Below are 23,593 nucleotides of genomic sequence, written 5' to 3'. Positions count from 1 at the left end.
AGTGGAGAGCTACCTTTTCTCTTGTAAAATATTTTAAAATCTTGTTCCTGGTCAGTAACAGATTGAAAAAATTAAGAGCTTGATGTGAGGAGCTGTATGAAAGGAGTTTGAGGTACTTTGCATCCTACTAGCACAAGGAGACAGCTTTGCCTAGGTCCAAAGATAAAAGATAAAATAGAAGAGCTTCTATTTGTGGCATTTCTGGTGATGCTCTGCTGGAGGAGAGGAAATCCTAGGAAAAGTAGGAAATCCATATGAAAAGTGATGGGACTTATTGGACGTATCTCTAACAAAATATTGACATATATGTTGTAAACATGGGTCGTTCTGCTCTGGTTTTGGCTTCACCTCAGATCACCCTGCTTGTGAAACACCTGAACTTAGTGGGCCTAGAATGGATAATTCAGAGTAGAATGAGCCCCTCTGTTTAGAATTCATATGACAAAACTTAGGCACAATGATGCATCGTTATTTAGATGTATTCTGGCAATTTTCATCTTCCTCCATAATCCATATTTGATTGAGTTGTACATCTTTGAAACTGCAGTTTGCATTAGAAACAGCCTGTTAATTTACTGCAGCTCTGCTGACAGTCTGCTTGACATTCCATTTAGTTACCCTCATTAATGTATATTGGCTAAATATGTATTGTTCAATGTGGCAGGTTTAGCTTTCAAGCAAAAGCTAATTTCTGTGTTAAAACTCTTAAGCTGAACATTAGTTTTCTTTTTCACAGTCCAACTAAGTTGTTTTATGGCAATATTATTCTTCCTTATAGTTAACACAAGAAGAATGTAGGGGTACACTATACAAATATAGAACTGAAGAGCTGGACATTGATGTAAGTCATTTGTATTCCTTCTTCCTTGTAAATGTTGGTATTTGTCTCTTTCTTTTGATAATAATTTTCCTCTTGGCTTTTGGGTTTGAAACCCCATGTGGTAGCCAGCAGAAATTGCATCATGATGTAGAGGGACGTGTCTCTGTAATAAGCTTCTAATGTGCAGGAGATGTTACATTTAGGCTGAAATTTTAACTATTTGATACAATCACCTGAGAAACCATGGGACAGCCTGTGACTGTATAAAATCACCTTTGTAACACTAAGCAATATGTAAATTAAAATGGAATCTAATACCTATTATTAAGTTGTAAAGATTTAGCTGTAGAATCATAAATTATATGTTTTGAGCCATGCTGCTTCAAGCTATAATAGCACTTCATAGTTTCTTAAGAAGGTTTCTTAAGTAATTTGAAAATGCAAGACAGGTGCTTACGTAATTTTAGAATTCTTAATTTAATAGTATTTTCTGTATATTTCTGTAATGATTTGATCAAGTTAGATTTTGATTACTGAAGATGCAAATAACAAAATGCTAATTGTGGTAATTTTCTGTTCTACCCTAGGCTAAGCTTAGCCGTTTATGTGAACAGGATAAAGTTGTGCAAGCACTGGAGGAGAAGCTTCAACAGCTACACAAGGAGAAAGTAGGACAATTGTATTTATTACCTAAAGTGGATGTTATTTTACATGCTTATTATCAGAACATTGATAGCTGAAATAAAAGGAAAATCGGCCCAATGATGCAGCACATTAAAAATAATTCTTTTTATTACAATAGTACACGCTTGAGCAAGCTTTGCTCTCAGCAAGTCAGGAGATAGAGATGAATGCAGATAACCCAGCAGCCATACAGAACGTGGTCCTGCAGAGGGATGACTTGCAGAATGGACTGCTCAGCACCTGTCGGGAGGTGTCCCGAGCCACTGCAGTAAGTACCACGTTCTGTCCACCAAAACTTCATCAGCTGTGAAATTATTGTGTTCCTATTCCTGATTACATTGGTTTTGCTTGATTTTTTTTTTACTGAATCCCAGCAAAGACTGCTGTCTTTTACTTGCTTGTGTTTTTGTCAGAGGAGGATGTAAAGTGATCTTCTCACTGCATTCATCAAGTGAAATCATCCATGATTATTTCATTGCAGTGAAAGGTGATTCATCATCATCTTTCACTAATTGTTTGGTTTTTTTTTGACCAGGAATGGGTGCATACTGTCTTAATTGGTGTGGTAATTACCATCTTTGAAATATGAGAAATTGATAACAGAAGATAACAGTTTCTTTGTTATCAAGAAATTGGTAACAGAAATTTATAACAAAAAATGCAAATAAGCTGTTTCATGTGATGGCAAAACAGTGTCGAGCACAAACTGTATTTCACTTATTTTAAGCAGAAGCAGCTGCAGGACTGCTATAGTCTCTCTCTAGTGGGCCATAACATTTAAAAGATCTTTCAAATTATTCACTTCCAAACGTTTTTGGTTTGTTTTTTTTTTTAAAGGGATAGGGAGGAAATTGCTGTTTGCTGTCCTTTTCGACTTTGTGATGACAATGAATCATTTTTGCCTACTTAAAGACATTTCCAAAAAGGTGTCAGATTGCAGGGGGTAGCTGTGGTAAAACCTGACAGGATGTTAGCCCTGAAATCCTGGTTGTAGTCTGAGTGTTGGACTCCTTGTAGCAGGAATTGGTTGGACACGGCGAAGGGAACCAGGGGAAAGGAAATCCTCCAGACACACTTTCTCTCATTAACTTTTCAATTTATTCTAAAAGAGTAAATTGCTTAATGTAGGCTGCAAAAGTGAGACAGTGGGGCTGACCTCAAAGAAGAATAATTTTATTTTTTTTTCACCTTTTCCTTGTGGTGTTTGCAGCTGCACATGTGTAGAGCAGTGCTGTGTTGGCAGCCTTGCAGGCAGGGCTGGATGAGTTGCATTTTCCCTGCATAATGCACTGCCTGTGCACACACATGCTGTGCACTCACACATGTGTATTCTGGGTGATAAAAGAGACAAATTTGCATCCATTTTTGTGGCTTTTCTGCCTCGCTGGAAAGACAGCTTAAGATCCACATGCCTGCTGACTATAAAGGCATTTTCTGAAGAATTTGCTTTTGCCTGTCTTTTTTGTTAGTGCTGTTTGTTTGAATTTTCAAACTGCTGTTTGTTTGAATTTCATTCAGTATAATTAGAAAATCAAAAAGCTGCTTAAGCATTGCATTCTCTAAATCATGTATCTGTTTATTTATTGTTGTGTCTATTTATGCCTTACTTCCTGAAGTTTCATGCCACTGGGGAAAAAAAAAAGCTTTTTTTTTAATTGAACTGTATCCCTAATTCTTCACGTTTGTTATATACTTAGGAGCTGGAAAGAGCTTGGAGAGAATATGATAAATTGGAGTATGATGTAACTGTAACAAGGAACCACATGCAGGACCAGCTCGATCGGCTTGGAGAAATTCAGGTGTGCCAAAGATCTTAAAATAACACACTCACTTGGACTTACTATGAGTTTTAAAACTATTCAAGTGAAAAAAGGGGCAAAAATGGTGAAGTAATTTACAAACTTTTAATTTCTTTTTCTACCTTGTAAATTCTGAAGAAGGTTTCCCTCCTTTTTTCTTCGGGTTTTCCTCTTTTTTTCACATTATAACACTGATATTCCTTTGTCTGGGAGCTTCCTTTTTTTTTTTTTTTCAGTGAGCAGGTTTGAAACAGGGTGGTTTTCTCAGACCTTAGTTGCTCTGACAGTCATAATACATCTGCACACAAATCCTTCAATTTTACTGAATATTTTAAAATTAAATCATTTTATCAAAAGAAATTATTGCAGGCCTTACAAACCAAGGGTTCTGCTGTGTATTTTAGTACTCAGGAATGGGTGCTGAATTCCTGAGGAGAGCTCTCTGTGGCACACTCACAGAGATGTGGACATGCAGGTGTGCACAGATACCTGGGATGGGCACATGGGGCGGCTCTGCACTGCAGGATCTTTGCTCCAGGAGTTGATTTTCTGTGCAGCTACAAAAGAGATTACAAAGAAGCCTAAAATCTGGAAAACTTGCATTGATTGGTGCACAGTGTGAATGTAAATACATTTATATGCAAACACTGTGTTCATCTCCACCTGTTTTGGTTCCTTTTCCATGGGTGTGTGTGGGTCTCCTGTGCAAAGCCTGCCTGGATTTTCTTTGGAGACCATAGATGAAATTCTGCTCTTGAAGTGAAGTTTGAATTAGCAGATTGCTCTCAAATTGACTGAGGCATTATGAAATGAGTCAGTCTTTTACTTTTTGTTCCAGACAATACTTGAATGCTTTATGGGAGAGTGTCTATCATTACTGCATTTTATTTTCCTTCACTGTGAAAGGATATGCAGTGTAGTCTAAAGAGAAAGAAAGGTTTTCCCTTTTTATTCCTCTTTCAATTTATTGAGCATCGGACGTGTTCATTTTTAAGTTTGGTAGTTACTCCAGAAATTGAAGTTATTTTCATTATCTTTACAAAATAAAAGAAAGAAAGAAAGAAAGAAAAATCACTGTTATAGAACCATTATATACTAGATTAAATTATACATTTTTAAGCTTGGTAGTTACTCCAAAAGTTGAAGTTATTTTCATTATCTTTACAAAATACAAATAAATAAATAAAAATCACTGTTATAGAAGCATTATATCCTATATCAAATTATGCATTTTTAAGTTTGGTAATTAGTGGCCTTATATGCTGTTTATTTGCTGGCAGACTGAATCAGCAGGGATACAGCGTGCTCAGATTCAGAAGGAACTCTGGAGAATTCAGGATGTCATGGAGGGTTTACTTAAACATAAACAGCAAAGAAGCTCTTCTGAGGCAGGTAAGCAATAGGGGATTAAATTGGACCATAGGAATTTTTTTAATATAAGCTCCATCATTGCTTTTGTATGTTTGAAAAAATGGCACAATGACTAAGAAGAGAACAAAGCAAATACTACTTTAAATTGGTGCTTGGTGTATTTGGTTGATAGCAACAGGTTATATTCATATTTTAAAAGCTGTTTATTGAAAACCATTTTTCTCTTTTTTTCCCTCACACCTTCCCCCAAACAGGCATCATGGTATCAAGGACATTTTCTTCTATTAAATATAAAAATGAGGTATGGTTTTAGCATATTTCCTATTTTAGCATTATGGAATTTGTAACATGGCTATGATAAAAACAAGTGTTATTGTGAATATTTTAAGGATGTCTGAAGGATGTATTCAGTATGTTTCTGTAAAAACACCATATTACGAACTAGTTTTAAAGACTGATAGCTCCACTAGTAATTCTAACCCTCATTTGTACTGTGTCTCTGTATTCTCACTGGTGTGTTTCTCTTTTCCATTTCTTACCTTTTCCTCTCCCTAGGCTCTTAACATAGAAATATAAACCCTGATTCATGTTTTCTACCCACCACACTTTTCATGGGAAGAAATACGTTGCTTTATGTGTTTATTCAGATATTGAGCCTGGTTCTCAGATGGCCAGAGCACCCACAAGAAGAGCTGAGACTGTGGGAGCTCCCAAATGTTCAATTCCTCTGAAAATCTGGCTGGAAGTTACAGTTTTAAAGGGACATTGTCATGGTTATCTAAAGTGTGTGCAATATCCATCTGGCTTACAGAACTTTCTAAAAGTCTATTTTATGTAAAAATCTTTCAAAAGATAACGGATTTAATTTTTAAAAGGTATGATTTAGAGAGTTTGTACCTGTCCAACAGAAAGCACAGGCACTAGATTTATTATTTTCCTTTTTGTTAAATGTGACATTGTCCCTTTAACTGCAAAACGTATAGCTGCTGTAGCCATGGTAATATATTTTTCTTTTTAAGTTATAAATAACTGTACCAGGTGCTCATGTCTAAATAAGGTGACTATTCTACAATCTTTAGGAAGAGGAAGTAGTCCCACCTCGTCCTCCACTCCCTCGGTCCTATGACTTTACAGAGCATCCTCCCATAATCCCCCCTCTGCCCAGTGATAGCAGCTCCTTGCTCTGTTATAGCAGGGGCCCAGTACATCTGATAGAAGAAAAGAAGATGTACCAAGTTCAAGGATATCAGAGAAATGGATCTTACTGTGTAAGTGGCTTAAACTGCCACGTTGTTCTTGAAGCATCCTCCCTCCTTTGCACAGCCACCGTTTTTGTTTACTCATCTGGCTACTTCTGTGTTATGGTTTCATTTTTATTTGGTTTTGTTTAGAGCTGCATCATTTGCTCTTCACATTCTCCTGTCATCTGTTCTGTGCATATATAAAATGTCTTAAGACTTAAATTTCGTAAACTTCGATTCTTCTCCTCACTAGTTCTCTAAAAAACTCTGGCCTCAGCTTTTGAAGCTTTTGCCAGTTTGTTTCCAGAAGATTATTTTAAAAATGCCTTTTTATGGCAGTTTTTTCCTATAATTTCTGATTGTCTGCAAATTTTGTTACTCAAATTAACTACCAGAAAACACTTCTGCCATACCACTTAAAGGATGGAACACTGTCTTCAAGTGAGAGCGGAGTTATCGCAAAATAATTGGTTTGAGTCTTAAGACATAAATACTTGTAGCAAAGTGCCTGTTTATTTACCTCATCCCTTGCTGTTCCTCAGGGTCCTGATTATAGGCTTTATAAGAGTGAACCTGAGCTAACTACAGTAGCAGAAGTGGATGAGTCTAATGGTGAAGAAAAAACAGAACCAGTTTCAGAATCAGAATCTTCTACTAAAGGTTTGTCCCCAGGCATGGTGTTTGCAACCTTTCAGCTTTCTCACAAGGAGTGCAGAGCTCAGCTGTGTTGTAGAAGCTGCCTCAAGGTTTGTGCCTTTGCAGCCTGTCCATTTCTCAGTTTGATGGAACAGCTTCCTCAATAAAATAATGATTTAATTATATGACGAGAGAAATTTCAGTCAATTACACCGCAGAAAAATCAAACATTACACTCACCAACAAGCCTGAAATCCTTATTGACACCATGTCTAATCACATCACTCACATTCCCCACACACCATTCCCTTGAACAATTACCCATTTTATGTTCTTGCCCTTGAACAATTACTCAGTTTTTGAATCAAGCTCCCAATGTTATGTCGCTGGAACGTCCAAAAAGGCAGCACCACAGAATTTTCAGGCTCTCAGAAGGCAGGGAAACAATGTCTTTTTCTTTTTTTTAATCTTGTAATTGTTGAATTGCCTTCTGTCCCCTGATATAATAGGAATAATGATCATGACCTTGGAGTGTACAGACAATAAAGGTCTTGGCAATTGCTAAATGCTTTAGATTCTTCTCTTCATCTAGCTCCCATAAAAGCTACTAATTGCTTGGTAGAGTCTTTTACCAGGACGTGCTTCTCAATTCTGTTTGTTAAAACACACCGAATAGTTTGTTAAAGGTGACTTCAGGAAAAAGCTCAGCTTTAGCACCTCCCAAAAACCATATTAAGAGCTTTGAGGAAAATTACCTAAACTTAGCTATTTTTTTTACCCTAAGGATTGATGTTGCCAGTGGCAGCAGGATCACTGCCTTCTCTTTTGGTGCTTTGACATTGCAGAGCAGGCTGATGTAATGGTAACAGAATTTTACCAAGAATTATGATTATACAAAGATATTGTTTTTATCAGAATGGTCATAGAGGTTTTGAAAACTACGGTTAGCATACAATTTGGGTATAAACTATGTGAATGGCCCTGTGATTTAATTAAGCTTGCGCTTACCACACAGTTTGTCAATTCAGACTCTCTGGGGTATTTGCTGAGATAAATGTTAAGGAACATAATTAAATTCCTGTTAACTTGGTGGCAGAAAATGGAATATTTATCCTGAGATTTGCTAATCATAAATGACCTAAATTGAGAAACTTGTCTTTCTGACAACATGCCTAGGTTTCATTGACCTGTGATGTTTCTGATTATTCAGAGTAATTTATGTCAAAAGGTGAAGTAATGATAAAGACAAAATGAGAAAATCTACACTGACTGTGTAAAGAAACCCAACAATTTTAAGCACCCTAATCTGCTTTCTGTCTCTAAGACAGAAATTATTTTATTCTGTCCATTTGTAGAAAAACAGTCATCAGTCAGGGAAAGCAGCAGTGCAAATTTCTCTAAGATTATTAATGTTTAGAGGTGTGGAACAGAATAGGTGCAGTGGTAGCAAGCAGTGAGAGGCTCTGTATATTCTAAAACTCCCTTCAGTGTGTGGTTTGTCATAGCTGTGTTTTATCATGTGAGCAGATGAATTTTCTAACAGACATCTCTTGTTCTGGGCATTCACTCACAATAACAATCCCTGTGCAGTAGGAAAATGTAACCGTTGCTGATTGTTTCAGTTCTGTTACAGTGTGTAAGCCACCACAGGAAACATTTTTATGCCATTCTGTCTTAAGTTTTTAAGCTGATGAGGAAAAAAAGGCATCTCATCTCTGAGATTTTTCTGCCTTGCTGTTTTAAGAAGTCATACGTCAATGATGGTAGTTTCTTATTGAGGCTGGCTCTAAAAATAAATTTTTTCAGGGGAAATTTAAAAAGGTTTTTGTAGTGGTTGTGCTCTGTGGTTATAGTTCTGAACACTTCCCATGCCAGCCATTTCCCTCTCTTCTCAAGCATCAGTAATGAAAGGGAAATGGGAACATGTCAAATATGAGAGCAGAGGAATATTTGGGACCTGTGTGGTACATAAAGGTGACACAAAAAGAAAATGGAGTTCTGCTGTGTTTTATCCTTTTTCATGTCTAAAGGAGACCCAAACTGCTGCCCTATAGCAGAACATCCTCAGCTCCTGTTTTCACTGACCAGGCTCAGAGGTGATTTCATTCACACACAGATACCAGCATGGGTGTGCACACACAAGCGAGACCATCCAGGAGCTGCCTGCACTTTCCATTTCTGCACCCACCAACCCTCAGCACCACTTTCTGAATCTGCTTTTTGGAGAGGGGCTCCCAAGGCTGACAGTGTGTCTTTCCTAGAAAACAAATCACCAGTTTTGGCAGTGTTTTGCACAGCACTCTGTTGCTTTGCTGTTTTGCAGGCTCACATTTCCCTGTGGGAGTTGTACCACCCAGAACCAAATCCCCAACGCCAGAGTCCTCAACAATAGCATCCTATGTCACCTTGAGGAAGAACAAGAAGATAGATCTAAGAACGGTACTTTAAAATTACCTTTGAGCATTGGATATGTTCTTTTTTAAGTCTGGTAGTTACTCCAGAAGATTGAAGTTATTTTCATTATCTTTACCCAAAAAAAAAAAAAAAGAAAAAAATTCACTGTTAGGGAAGCATTATATACTAAATTAAATTACACATTTTTAAGTTTAGTAGTTACTCCAAAAGGTTGAAGTTATTTTCATTACCTTTACCAAAAGAAAAGTGAAAGAAAGAAATAAAAATCACTGGTATAGAAGCATTATATACTAGATTTAGCATTATATACTTAATTATTTATACTAGTTGGATTCTTTTGGGGTTTTTTTGCATGGTCAGGGTTGGGATTGAAAGCACTCAAGATGGTATTTTGTGTTTGGACTCAGATGTTTATTATTTCTTATCTATATGACAGTCTTACAAGCTGTGAGTTCTACAACATTCTGCTAATTAACTATAAAATGGCTCCTTATTTCTCTCTACAAAGTGTTTTAAGGAAAAGCTATTTAATTAAGAAATGACACTTAAATTATTTTTACTTTTAACTCAATAAATAATCACCTGTTTCCCACAATGCAGACTTTTCTAATTACAAAGTCCCACTCAAACCCATAAAGAAAAAAGTAAAGAAGATGAAGAAAAAAGATTGGCTTAAAACTACCTTAAAGACTACTTAAAGACTATCTTAAAAGTTCTGTCTTAGCTTTATATATATTACTACATTCTAAAACTTTAAACTCTTAATTTTTCCACTATGTGATATTACACACTTCTGTTTAAACTACGTGCTTATAATCTGTTCTATCATTCAATCTAAGAATCTTTCTCTACAACCTCCAATCAGATGTAATGTTTTCTTAAAAGTCTGTACCTAAAAGCACAAAAAGTCTAAAATTCTGAACATCCAAAATTCTAACAGAGACAGCTCTAGAAGGAATGATAAAATTATAAATGCTGTGCATGTTAAACTGCATGGAGACCCTCAAACTGGGCAAGAGCTGAGTGGGAAATGATAAATCTTCTGAAATTCAGGCTTGAGTTGAAAGCACATGAAGTATCTTTTAAACACTTGTATTTAGCAATTTTAACAGCCCCTTTATAACAAACACAGGCTTTTATTTATCTCAGTTCTAAAACAATTTTGGAAATAGCTAAAGCAGCTAGAAAATAAGGATGTAGTCAGCAGTATGCAGGTAATGAGCCTGAAATTCAGATTGGACAGTTCTGTAGTCTCTGCATTAAAGACAGACATTTACATGGAGTTCATGCAAAAAAGAGGAAAACTTTTGCCAGAGTTACAGCACAAATGGTAGAGGAGAAGATGTAAGAAGACAGGGAGAGGAGAGAGAAACTCCCAGAATGTTGACTGGAGAAAGAAGATAGCACTTTTCATAATCAAATCAGTTCCTGAATGCCGCTGATTAGCCTGAAGTCGTTTTTTTCTGTCATAAAAAGTACAAATCTGCCTGAAAACCAGTGAATTTCAAGAAAAGAGTAGGTAAATGGGTGTTATTTTGGGAAAAATCTAATGCTTAGAATTACAGATTTTTAAGTGGTAGTAAATTCACTTTGTTTCAGTCTGCACTTGCAGTTAAATGATGCCCAACTGTAGTTTTTCTTGAAATAAAAAGGCAGAAATTACTGTTAGATCAACTGGTATAAATGTCCTGGATCATTAAATTTCAATTATGTTTCTGTCTCAGTCAAATATCTCGTGTTTGCCAGTTTTATAATGTCTGGTAAATTGATTCAGCTTGAGAGGGTGGCTTAGAGAGCATCTACTCATTCTCCTGGTGTTTGTTGGTGATGGTAATGTTACTGTTCAGAAGAGCAAATTATTCCTTCCTTTCATTTTGAATTTCAGTGTTCATTTATTGATAATTGGTATTTGTACTGGTTTTTTTCACATACATAGGAGGTCTTTATTTGCTCACTATTTTTCTACTCTTTAGTAAATCATTAGGTGATCTCTTCTGGTAAGTTACCAGTCTGAAATGTTAGTTTTTTGTGAAACATGTATACATATTTTTACTTTTTCTTCCATTTAAGGAAAGACCAAGGAGTGCAGTGGAGCAGCTGTGCCTTGCAGAAGGCTCAAGGCCTCGAATGACTGTGGAGGAGCAGATGGAAAGAATAAAGAGGCACCAACAAGCTTGTCTGAGAGAGAAGAGGAAAGGACTCAACATTATTGGTGTTTCAGAGCAGTCTCCCTCCCAGAGCTTGTCCTATGTCAGGGATAATCCTCTCAAACTGGCACAGGTGGGTCTGGGGTGATATAAAGCTTTGATGTGTCCAGTTAAAAACTGGACAAACCAAATTACACCTGATGGTAGAAGCCACTTCTTTGCCTTTTTGAGAAAGAAACAGCTCAAATCCACATCTCTTTGATTGTGCACTGTGATGTTTGGGAATAAGGTGGAGTGTTTTGGTCAAATTTAGCAAACAAGGTGAAATTGCAAGGTTTGGGACTGAAAACAAGATCAGGGAGAATTGTGACTCCATTGATGTTGAAATGGAATCAGTGCTGATTTTTCTGCCTGTAATGTATTCAAACATCTGCAACATTTTTAGGAAGGAATGTATATTTATGATCAGAGCATGTAAGTGGTGCTCTTCTGCTGTGGCGTTTGAGCCCAAAAATACATTAAAACAGAACCCACACTTTTGTTTTCACCATTCTTAAACTTGTTTATTTGCCTAAAAAGTTTATTCATGGGTAAAGGATGAGGAGAGAAGAGGAAGTTACAACTGCTTGTAACCAGGAAATATTATTTTGAATATATAACAAAAAAAACCCCAAACAAATAACAAAACCCAAAAAGCCAAACCAAACACAGATGTAGGATAGCGGATATTAGGCAGCCTGCCACTTTCAAGATACTTGAAATTAGTTCTGTTTTCCAGTAGCTTAAAGGAGCTGATTTTTGGTTTCTTTGGGTTTTTAGTCTTCTGGAATACTTTTTTCTTCAAGCCACACTGTGTACTGGCTTTTTAAAATTACTATTATTTGCTTTTCTACTGGTATGGAAATGCCTTCTTTTTTTGTGTGTTTTGTAGGCATTTAAACATCTGATTTTCCAAAAGCACGTTAAATATATTGCAGTGTCAGGAAATCAGATATTTCCAAAGATGTTTCAGCTTTGCATTTTAGGTTGGTTTTTTCACCTCTCAGTATGATAGGCTGCTACAGAGTTACACAAAAGTTACTTTTTCTTCAAGAACTTTGCATCCCCAGAAGACTCTGAATTCCAGTTTAGCCTTTGCAGTAGAGCATCTGCCTTTGGGCTGACATCAGGAATGCTACATGTGAAGGGAGTTCCTACAAATATTTCTGTGATTAACACTGCCTTTTTCAAGAAGAGGTCGTGCCAAGCAAAGCTTTGCAGATGTTTCTTTCAGTAGTTTTTACTGAAAATGAAAGTTTTAGCTTTGCCTCTTCCCTGTGGTGTTGTTCCATACCTCAGGGTGAGGGAGCTGCAGTCCTGTGTGTCACACCTGGGCAGCAGAGCAGGGCCAGAATTCAGAGTAATTCTGTTCATTGCACCATGTTCCTCAGTCTCCTCTGTGAAATCAGGCCTCTGTGGATGATAATAAATTTATAGAGTAAGTGAGAACATCTCTGAATTAAATATTTAGCTAACAGTCTACGTTACAAAGTCACTTTTTCTACAATAACTTTAATTCTTCCAGAATGCTATTTGGCTAAAAGCCTCAGGATGAGGTATTATGCTGAGTAATAGCTTTTATTTCTAAAAGCATACTTTTTATGTCTATTGATTTTTAGAAAAATGGTGCAATGGCATTAACTGCTGGAAGTCTTTTCGACTGTGGTTTGGTTATTTAAGAATTGGAGGGGGAAGAGGATTTTATTAATGGCCTGCTGTGTAATTTTGAAGTGATTACCATAATCCAGAAGGAAGTTGCTTCACAACTGCTGTTGGGACGAGCAGATGATAAGGGGAGCATACTTTAATTCAGGAGAGCAGAGACTGATTTATGAACTGACTTAGGTGGAATTTCCTCTTAATAGGGTGCATGTGTTAGATCACAGGAGTTCAGCCTCGAGATTTACTGCGTCCATGGCTTCTATTTTTCTCAGCTCCAGTTCTCACATGAGCCTCCCTTCAGCTCTGCCAGTTCACAGTTCACAATCTTGAGTCACCTCTACCATAGTTCCTCAAAATTTTTATATCAGCCTCTTCTCTGTGCAATGGGTTAATTTTTTCTTTAAGAAATAATTAATACTCTCTGCCGTTATCAGATACTGTGTTTTCCTCTATTAAATCAGTTCACACCACAGGCTTGCAGGATACCCAGGATAATTGGAGGAAGTGCATGCAGGTGCATGTGAATTTTGTACTGAAAGCAGATTTTTATTGCTTTTTGTTCTTAAACCAGAAAAGGCTATTTTATAAAAAGAGCAGCACTTATGAATGCAAGTAAGAATGCTGCTGAGCTGATTTGTGACTGAGCTAATTATGAATGAAATTTCAGAAGATCAGGGTGACACTGAAATGCTGGAAAGGAAGATGGGGCAGAAAGTACAATAATCTTGCAGACAAAGAAATGTTAGGCTGAACTGTTTTGAAAGGTACAAAAATGAGAAAATTCCAAGTCCCTAATGATTTCTATTTTCTTTTATTACAATCTATGCTTAATTTTTTTTTTCAAGTATCTCTTTTTTAATCAGTCAGAGGGCAGCAGAAGGCTCAGAACTGTGATAACTTTTGTAACAATATGTCCATGTACCAATTTTATTCCTCAGAATCGGAAAAAGGATGATACAGTGTCTGGTAACATGAAGGAGTTCGAGAGCACCAGCAGAGGAAATAATCTGAAACAAAATAATGGAAATCCTGGCGAAGAAATAGCACAACTAAAAAATGATGGAGATCCAGAACATAATTCAAGTTTTACTAAAGAGGTACAGAACAACTCCTTATTAAACTGTTCATCAGCTTATCTTGCAGTAACAAACTATTTTGAGACACACATACCAGAGAATGGGAAAGCGATCCAGTTCCTTTTGCTTGGAAGATAAAGACTTCCTATTGAAAATACAATATTCTATAGAGAATCACAAAATTCAATGAAACCTGTCTATAGCTGAGACATTGAATTTTCTTGTATGTGGTCTTTAAATAATAATAATCATTGACATATTCATTGCTTAGGCTACCCCAGTGGAATTTTTGACAACCATTTACTGTCCCTGAATTTTTGTTTGGTTGGCTATAATGCATCAGATGGTTCATAGAAAGTAGAATAAAGCTGACACAACAAATTACACATGGAACTAGGCAGTACCTGTACTTACAGATATTTTTCATTGCTTTGATTTCTTCCCTGAAATAGTTTGAAACACACTTGGCAGGGAATTACCTTGGTGTTTCTGGTACTAAAGTTCCCTTAAGACTCAGCAAAACCAGACTGACTGTGAAGAATGGATTACTAGAGTTGCTTCTGCATGATCATATCCTGTTTATAGTTTAATATTTTTTAAAGTGTTGTGTAGAGGTGTTTTTTTTCTATATACATATTCCTCAGTTAATGATCCTTTTATTTAATCATCCTTTTGTTTTCCTATTTTATATTTAGTATATATATATCTCTGATGGAGAATGGTATAAAATCAAATAACCAATTTCTACTGTTATCAATTGGAAAAACTTCCTTATTGAAAGACTGTTGCTTTGTTAAATATGCAAATATTTCAAAAGGAAAATTATGTAATACACTCAAATTGTTGATATGTAATCAGACCTTAAGAGAAACATTCAGTGTTATCAACAAAATGTTGCAGCATCTGGGATTTTTGTTGGCATCATGAAGAGAGGGATAGCTTGAAAAAACAGGCAGGCTGCAATCCAAAGAGCTCAGAGAAGTTCTGGAAGTTATTAAGGCAAACCCTGCCCCTGGCCTCTGGTAGAAGTTTTAGGATAACTCTATTAACCTGCATGGTATTGATAAAAATTTCTTAAGTTATGTAATTCTGAGTTACTAAGTATACATGATGGCAAAATTTGTCTGTTAATAAAACTGTTTCCTGGTACTGTATTTCTTATCTGCCACTTAGTGTGTGTTACAGCTTTTTGTTTCATGATCTCAATTTTTTTTATAGCTGTCAAAAACTGATGATCTTTTATCAGATGCACATGTTGTATCTGAGTCAATAGAAGGGAGTAATGAAGAGAAAGAAGAAAAGAAAAATAAATTGGAAGAAACACGTGATGGTGATATCAGGTAAAAATCAAACAAGATGTTCAGAGACTATTTTAAACTTGCATGCTGTATTTATTAGCTGAATGGACCAAGCAATTGCCATAAATACTGAAAAGGTTTATTTCTATGGTTTTGGGAGGTTTTCATATAGGGAAATCTAGTGAGAGGCTTGATGCTGCAGGGGTTCAGTCAGAGTTGATGACTTGGAGGGTGAAGCAATGTTTGTTTTCAAGTGTTGCCCCAGTTATAACCAGAATGCATTCATAATCCTTGTCTTGGCCTCCAAGTTGTGTTTAATAATGTCACTTCAAGCTTTGTATCAATTTATTATGAACACTCCAGCCAGTGCTTCCATAGCATGCTCTTTATTGCTGATTAATTTAGGAGCAAACGAAACACCTTATTCCACATCTCCTGCTTAATTTTTTCCCTCACTGCTTTGCAGGGTTGCAGAATTAGAGGGATATTATATCTTGGATATTTCTCTCTCACAATTCATGGCTTTGGTGTAAGTTCCACTGCAGGTCCTAAGTGAGTTCTCACTTTAGGTCATGACTTTGTCACAGGACCCTGCAGCAGTAGGAAACTGCAGGAGTGCAAAAAGGAAAGGAATTAAATCACAGGTGCTTTTTAAAAAGTGTGACTACACAAAGTTAGAAGGATTTCAAAATACCTGCTTAATTTATGCTACCCAGACTTGCAAGTTGCAACTTTTTTCTATTAACAGGAGAAAATTAAATTATAGCTTTTATACATAGTGGTTAACACCTGAAATTAAGTTAGAGCAGGTTCTAAATGCTGTGCTTTTTTTAAGCAGCTTGCAGAGTGTGACCACAGTTGCAAACCACAAACCCAAAAGCAGCTCAGAAGAAAGTGAAATACTCAGTGTTCAAGAACAAGAAGGGATTGTGTCTTCATTTGAATTAGCAGCACAGTCTTCAAAAGGAAATCAGGCAGCAGCAGGTATGGAAAAGAGTTTGGCTGAAGCACAACTTATCCAGTACATATGTAAAACTTTATTTCATTTTCATTGTGTCTTTTGATGCTCTGAAACCCTTGTGAATTGAAAATGCTGAGCTAGTCTATATGTGAAGTGTGCAGTTTTATAATGCACAGAAAAATAGTTTCCCAGTGGGCAGCTACAGAAACTCCGTTTTTCTGAGGTTTTAATATAGCTTTTATAGTTGCTAATTCAGGGATTTAAATAACTGTTGCCAGAAATTGAGTCATACTGTAGTTGTTGATTGGAGCAAATCCTTCCTTTTTCATCTCAGTCCTGGATATGTGTAGACTTTTACCATTGCCCCCTGCTGCTGAGTGACCTTAGATATGCCCAAAATTGTGGAATTATTGAGAGTTTCCAATGTTTTAAACTAGCAAGTAAAAGACCCCAGTTTGGCCACGTTTTAGGGAGTAAGAAAGATGAAGAAAACAGAAAACAGCACCTGACTGGTACAGTGACTGGTAGTGGACTATTCTGCAAGAAGAGAAGAGTGGAATAAAGCAAAACTGTGTGCAAAGAAGGAAAAAAAAGCGAGGAGTGAGTAGGGAAAGAGGAAGGGAGAAGATAGAATTCAAGACATTATTTGCTGATGGGAATGGTTAAGGAAGCCAAATGGTTCAACTTATGGATATAAAAGGTGATCTGGACCTTTGTAGTGCAGTCAGCAATCCTTTCTGTGACTTGATAATCAAAACCAGAACTTGTCTGTGCATTTTGCACTGCTCAGCAGAATAAGAAGGTTTAGTTCATCTGAGCTGGGATATGAAGGTGGGTCTGGGCCTATCCCAACTACTTAAATTTTACTTTTTTCCCCTTCTCTTTCTTGGCAACATAAAACATCAGCATTCCTGTGTTTGCTGTTCTACTAGTTATTTCTAAGCCTGATTAGGGATCAGCTGTGCTCTCCCTTGAAGCTGTGCTTTTTTTGCTGATCAGATTTTAAGCCTTTAACTTGTGTAGCTTTCATTTCTTTCTGCTTATATTTGCTGTGGCTTGAAATGGTGCTTTTTCAAGCTGATCTTTGTTATGGCTTCTGTAACTTGGACTCTTCTTTCTTTTGCTGTATGACTGGCAGTGAAAAGTTTGCCTTCCTCACCAGAATCGTCCTTGTCACCAGCTCCATCCACACAGACCCAGCTGACAGAGGGATCCCATTTCATGTGTGTATAGTTACAGACAAGTAGGTGCTTGCTTTCCCACCTCTCCTCTTCCTAATATTCTTCCAGGTTATTTGTGTGCTGTTATTTTTGGGAGAAACATCTGATACTCAGCAAGACAGGGTTACCTGCAGTGTTGAGTATAAATGAGCCAGAAAACAAATTTATGTATTGATTTGTTTGCAAGGAGTGAATTCTCTGTCCGGCTACAAAGAGAAAGGGCTAATTGGTTTATCAGGGGCTGATTGGTTTATCAGGCATGTTCTCCACAGCTGGCAGGGTAATAGCCTTGGAAACAACAGCCTGAGCTGCTCCAAAACAGGGAGTTAAGGCATGAGCATCACTGCAGAGGTGCAGATGAGTCTTGATGCTTCAGCCATGGGCAAAATGGGCAACCAGAGCTCAGAGTTGGGGATGCCCAGGATGGAATGGGTAATGGCCTGAAGAATTCATGGCTTAAGAGATAGAAATAACAATTATAAAACTTTTATTTCCTTCTTTCTATAGAGAAAGCCCTACACAGCTACTCATTCCTGCCATAGTGGGTGATTGCTTCTAGGAGTCAAGTCAGAAAGCATGAGTTAGGCTAGACTTACATTTTCTACTTCTGGTGTCACCCACTTAATGAATGGCAATGGAAATATAAAGTGTGTATTTGCTTAGGCAAGTGTTTAACAAAATTAGTAGGATATCAGTGTCAATGCTTCCGCACTTTACCAGCATGTAAATCAATCCACATTTCTTTGTTGTCGGGAGGTGTTTGTTTAAATGAGCATTCTGCTGAAAGAATGAGCTTCGTTTCAATGGCAATGTTAAATGTAACTTAAGAAAGCTTTAAAATCAAGAACAATTTAAAATTGAGACATTTCAGTCATTTAGCATGAGGAGATCTGAAAATGCTTTTTTTTTAATTTCCTGTCTCAGTCTCAATTGCCAAGGTTTCATTTTAGCAAAATTAGACTTATTAGTCATCACACAGACCTTTCTAATATGAACAAAGGACAAGAAACTATTTATACTCCTCCAAAAAAAAAAAAAGGACAGTTAATAAAATAATATTAAAATATTTTCTCCTCTTGAGAAAGTGTAAAATGCCATTTTCACATTCACTCCTGACACTGCTCCTGCCTTCCTGATGGGTGTAGTCTGCCATGATTAGATTGAGCTTGATTTTTTTTGTATTTTTATTCAAAATGTTTATTACAGAACTATTTAAAAAAAAACAAGTGGGACTTTCCTTCTGGAAATACTGATTTGAGTTAATGCTTTTCATGTTCATTGTATAAATATAAATATATTTATAAAATATATATAAATATGTTTATAAATAAATGTATATATTTATAAATACATAAAATATACACACATTTATCATACATCTCCTTTTTAAGTAGGACAAGCATTCCCCCATCAGCTGAGTTTTGGGTCAGTAATGAAAGTGAAACTGCACTGCTGGATTCTGTAGGCACAGGGCACCTGTCAGGAAGGGGAAGCAACCAGAAATCTGTCACCAATTGCATTATTCTGCTCTCAGCTCAGATGATCAGATCAGCAAATTCATTTCCTTTAGGATTTATGCTAAATAAAATAGAAATCAGTAGGAAAAGGCTTGCCCCCCTCTGGTGAGGTGTATCCCCACAGCCAGTTCTGCAGGTGAAGTATTCTTGTGTTCAGGACAGCTCTACCCTCAAAAGCCCCTGAAGAGGCTTTAATTGCTTTAATTTTCTGACAGAATGGTCCATCTGGAATGGCACTTGTCAGTCTGATTCCCTGCTTGCACGTGCCTCACCCTGATGGAGAAAGGATCCCAGAACTTCAGCCACATCCCTTGTGGTTTTTCAGTGTTTGGATTGAGCTGGGGAAAGCTCTTAGCTGGGTGCACCTGCATTCCACAGGGCTGTACCTGATGCCTCTGTTGGTTGTTTCCTTGGAGTTCCAAAGCAAATTTGTGCCATGAGCTGGGCTTAGCATACACAGGAGATGGATGGAGCACAGTGCTTACTGCCCTCTACCTCCTGGGGCTGTGGTTCCAATATTCCAATGCTTTGCTGAGAGATTCTGGCACATCTTTTAACACACAGGAATTCAGCACCCCTCATTTTCAAGAAGTCTTGGGTGGCAAAGGGAGCTTCCAGGCTCTAGTATCAGCCCTAGTCATATGCAACCAAATTTTTCAGGCAACATCTGGAAAATGTATAGTGGATTTCAGGGAATGAAGAGGTAATACCTATGTTTGGCTTTTACAGTCAATTAGAAAAATTATCCTCTTGGCACAATGCCAGGGGGAATTTGCCATAGGAAATTGGTGGCACAGGATATTGTAGGACTAAGGAGAAACCCCTTAACACAGGTCTCCTTTTTTGTCACAGCCCAAATCTCTGTGTGTACCACCAGCCCTGTTAGATTTTAAGCATTGAATTTGCACTGAGCAGTTGGGGGATAATGAAATTTTATACAGCACCTGGGTTCAAAGCTCAGAAACATTTTTACCAATGAACTGTTAAAAGTTATTTATAGAAGTCCTTGCAGCAATTACCAAAATACAGCAAGCTCTGAGTAGAGCATTTGAACAACACTGCCAGTGCAGTGTAGCAGCTCAATAATTCTGCATCCCTTTTCAAAATGTGCCTTGCATTTCTAAAACTAGTTAGGATCTTTGCTGTTATTGCTGGTTTTAGGTGAAGAGCATTTGGAGGTGACCATGAGTAACAGGATAAAACTCTCAGAGTAAACAAACTTTCATTCAAAGTGGTGTAAATTTGAAAAAAAAAAAATCTTGGCTTTTTCTTCTTTCTGTTGAAATATCTTGACAGCAGTATTACTCATCAGGAAAACAGATTTTGGAAACAACTGATTTCTAAGATATTTTATTATGTTCTACACCTACATTGTTACATTGAGGTCAGGAGTTCTTTGCTGTATTTTATCCCCTGAGTTCTTTAGATGATATTCTGTTGCTAAAATAGAGTAACTTAATCTGTGTCTGTCTTCCAGCACTAACGGCTTCTGTTGAAACAATTCATGCCTGAGATGTATGGACCTGACCTATGAAAATATGAGAAGATATTGTACAGTATATTTTAAATCTATGAAATTCATAGTTCTGATGCTTTTGGCCACAGAGCATCATTTTATCACTTCCTGGAAAATGTTTATTCCAAGAGAGCTTTAAATGGCCCATGTGTACACTCAACAGCCTTCAGATTGTTCTCCTGATACCAGCTTGCTGCTATGATTTCTGTGCACATAAAACAAAGGCTCTTTTTAATGTGCAGCCTACAGTCAGAACTTTATTTGCTATTCTTCAGAATTTAATGTTCTTTTAATGATGGATCATGTAAGTTTACTTTTTTGCTTCTTTTAGATGCATAACTCGGTTAATTTTACATATCACCACTAAACCTTGTTTTACACTTTTTCAACATTACAATTTATTGTTTTAAAAATTTATTTGTAAAATTTTTATATATATATACATATAGATATATTTAAAATGTGCCATTTTTATTATTGCTTAGTAAGAGATGTCCTGTTTCTGCTGTAATGATTTCTTGGTCAGGTTGCAATGTCAGCAGTTACTGCCACACTTCTGTCAACATAGACATTAATGTTAGTGGTTCCTTTTTCTTGACTAAAATGGAGTGTAGGTATTTTGAGGTACTGGGCTTTTCCTTGATGGGGTTGGGGTGTGTACAGCAATAAGCAGGTTTTCAATCCAGTACTTAGTTTGTGTACAAATGTAATTATGTTCATTGTGTATATATTATACAATGAGCACATATGATGTAAGTATAAGAAGCCACTTATAATTGTTCAAATACGAATGTTCATATCCCATTTCTTTTATATCATATTAAATAAATGTTGATGTTCTTAAGGACTTGTATGGTTAGTATTTCTTCCAGCAAACAGATGTCACACTGTGTTCCACCTTTTGATGTGGGGAATGCAACAATTCCTACCCCACTGGCAACATCACCTGTCAACCAGAGTAGCAGTGACAGACTCTTATTAAGAGATCCCAGTCTTCCTCTTCAGGAAAGAATTAAGGCTGCAACACAGAACAAAACAGACAACCTGAGACTGAGATGCAAGAAATACAGGTTCAGCTCCTGGCTCTCCCAGACTTGTGTTGTGATACTGGAATAATCACTTAGTCATTCTGCTCCTCCATTCCCTGCCTGTTTACACGGGAGGTAATAGCCTGTCTTAGTGGGGTGTGGTGAGCAGTAATTCAATATTTGCAAACATTGATTGCCAAGTTCACTGGGGTTAAGGAGAGAAGTGTGATGATTCCTGGAGGCTTTGGCATCTGCACAGCATCTTCCAGAAACTGAAAGAAAACCTGAAATAATCTGTCACAGTGTTGTCACACTACAGATGTTACCAGCTTCGCTGTTCCGTCTTGCACAGCTGCCTGAATTTGCCTGAGACAAAAGAGGATTAGAAAAGAACTAAGAGAAACAAAAATATTTCAGGGAAAGCTTTTGAATCTTAGGATGAAAAGCTAAGGAATCTTTTGCAGGTTCAGGCAACTGCTGTGTGCTTCAGTGCATGTGTGTGCCATAAGTGGTAAGGCAAGTTTCACAGGAAGGCAGCTGCCAGCTCCTGTTGTGCTTTTTTTTTAATCATACAAATCATGTCCTGATCAGGTTAATATTGCTGCTCTAGAAGCTATAGAATCCATTGTGCTTTTCCATAGAGGAGTGCCTGATACTGTCTCACAGTTTGAAATTACTCCATTGCCCCTCTCCCCAAGTAGAAGTTTGTGTTTGTTGGATTCTTCTGGCACTCCCAGCTCTGCTGCCAGTTCTTCCTGGTGCTCTTTGCCACAAAGATACAGAGTATGTTGTCTGGCTACCTGTTGTTCTGCCATTTTCTGTGCAAAGTTAAAAAAACAGGGATCAGAATTCAGCAGCAGAGCCTGGAGGGGGCACAGTGGAAGAGGTGGCTGAAGAAAAGATTAATGATGATGCAGGCAGGCAGCATCGAGCTCTTTTTTTGGAACAGCAGCCCCAAATTAATGCATCTTTCCACCCAAAAGACAGCAAAGAAGAGGAATGTGATTTTATTGCACAACCAACCAAGCTTAAGTGTTCAGTGGAACACCTGAGGCAAAGCAGGACACACCCTGTTCTCTCCCTAACCCTTCTCGAGAGAGCTGTTTGCTGTCAAGTTTTGCAATCTCTTTCTGCCCTTGCTGCCAAGAAAAGAATTGCAGCCAATAAAGGAAGGAATGACTAAGTGATTTTTGGACATTTATAGATGTTGCCTGTGTCTAAAGCAGTTGTTGGTTTAGTATATCTGCAAGGAACATGCAGTTTATAATGGAGCTGGTCAAGGTGGGGAGAATAAGCAAGTTTTGCTGATAGAACTGTTGGCAAAGACAGCAAAGGTGAATGATGCAGGAATGTAGTAATGATCATAGACTATAATTTCACTTCCTGTGGGCACTTGCTGCAAAGACTTGGAGTTTCATTGGGTGCTCTATTTTTTTGTCTTATGGAAAAAAATAATAATAAATGTATGGCTTTGTGTTATCACAGAGCATCTACTGTTTCTTACCTCATCAGAATAACTCATCCCAGTGATCATACTCCTGAGATATGGAAATATCAGAATACTGATATGGTCAGCCTTCAAACATCTATTTTAAGTTTGTATCTAGGATATTTTTATATTTCTGACTGATTGCTTTATTGGCTATTGCACTGACACTTGTATATATAGAACGTGCTTTTTTTTCAAAAACAAGAGTCCTTAGGAATAATGCAACACATTCTCTACAGATGTTCATGCTTTTCAGAACCAATTACATCTATTTTTGTCTTTTGTTCACCATTTGCATTGTTCCAAGGCTACTAGAGAATGTGAATCTTTAAAGTCCCTTAATAAAGTGACATTACTCAAAAAGTTATAGTTGGTGTCTTGGCAGTTTTTGTATGTTGTGGACTGGCTCAAAGGGAAAGACCTCACCAGGCAGCTGAAACCCAAACCTTGTTTATGTTATCACTGAGGTGGGAAAAGTAGTTCTCAGTTCATATTTCCTCAGAAATATGCATCATAAAGTGAATCCAATAAGGTTCTCTTTTCAGGAAATCAGAAAAAAACTTGCACCTTTCAATCTAAATCACATTAATTGGATAGTCTGTGACAGAATTCTTATCCCCACCCCATCTGATCCACTGGATGTAGTGGGAGTGCATACATGAAAAACATTAATG

At 37.2% G+C, this 23,593-nt stretch overlaps 1 protein-coding gene across 6 annotated transcripts in view; it reads left to right on the top strand.

Annotated features, from left to right (window-relative positions):
- PLEKHA5 (pleckstrin homology domain containing A5) overlaps positions 1–23,286 on the top strand; it is a 157,248-nt gene extending 133,962 nt beyond the window's left edge. For 3 of the 6 annotated variants that reach the window (XM_030960053.1, XM_030960052.1, XM_030960051.1), the window contains 14 exons: positions 779–841; positions 1,408–1,488; positions 1,623–1,772; positions 3,202–3,303; positions 4,584–4,695; positions 4,929–4,975; positions 6,458–6,575; positions 8,875–8,990; positions 11,037–11,246; positions 13,753–13,911; positions 15,109–15,230; positions 16,024–16,172; positions 17,288–17,372; positions 20,364–23,286. In XM_030960053.1, coding sequence (XP_030815913.1) covers positions 779–841; positions 1,408–1,488; positions 1,623–1,772; positions 3,202–3,303; positions 4,584–4,695; positions 4,929–4,975; positions 6,458–6,575; positions 8,875–8,990; positions 11,037–11,246; positions 13,753–13,911; positions 15,109–15,230; positions 16,024–16,172; positions 17,288–17,372; positions 20,364–20,382 — 1,533 coding nt within the window. In that variant the 3' untranslated portion in view covers positions 20,383–23,286. Of the gene's footprint in view, positions 1–778; positions 842–1,407; positions 1,489–1,622; positions 1,773–3,201; positions 3,304–4,583; positions 4,696–4,928; positions 4,976–5,753; positions 5,943–6,457; positions 6,576–8,874; positions 8,991–11,036; positions 11,247–13,752; positions 13,912–15,108; positions 15,231–16,023; positions 16,173–17,287; positions 17,393–20,363 lie in introns of all 6 variants that reach the window. The other 3 variants (XM_030960057.1, XM_030960056.1, XM_030960055.1) reach the window with 2 other exon arrangements.
- Positions 23,287–23,593: the final 307 nt, after the last annotated feature.

Source organism: Camarhynchus parvulus, chromosome 1A (assembly GCF_901933205.1).
Source record: "Camarhynchus parvulus chromosome 1A, STF_HiC, whole genome shotgun sequence".
Classification (NCBI taxonomy): domain Eukaryota; kingdom Metazoa; phylum Chordata; class Aves; order Passeriformes; family Thraupidae; genus Camarhynchus; species Camarhynchus parvulus.
Note: the sequence above shows the minus strand (reverse complement) of the source record. Positions and strands in the feature narration are given on the sequence as shown.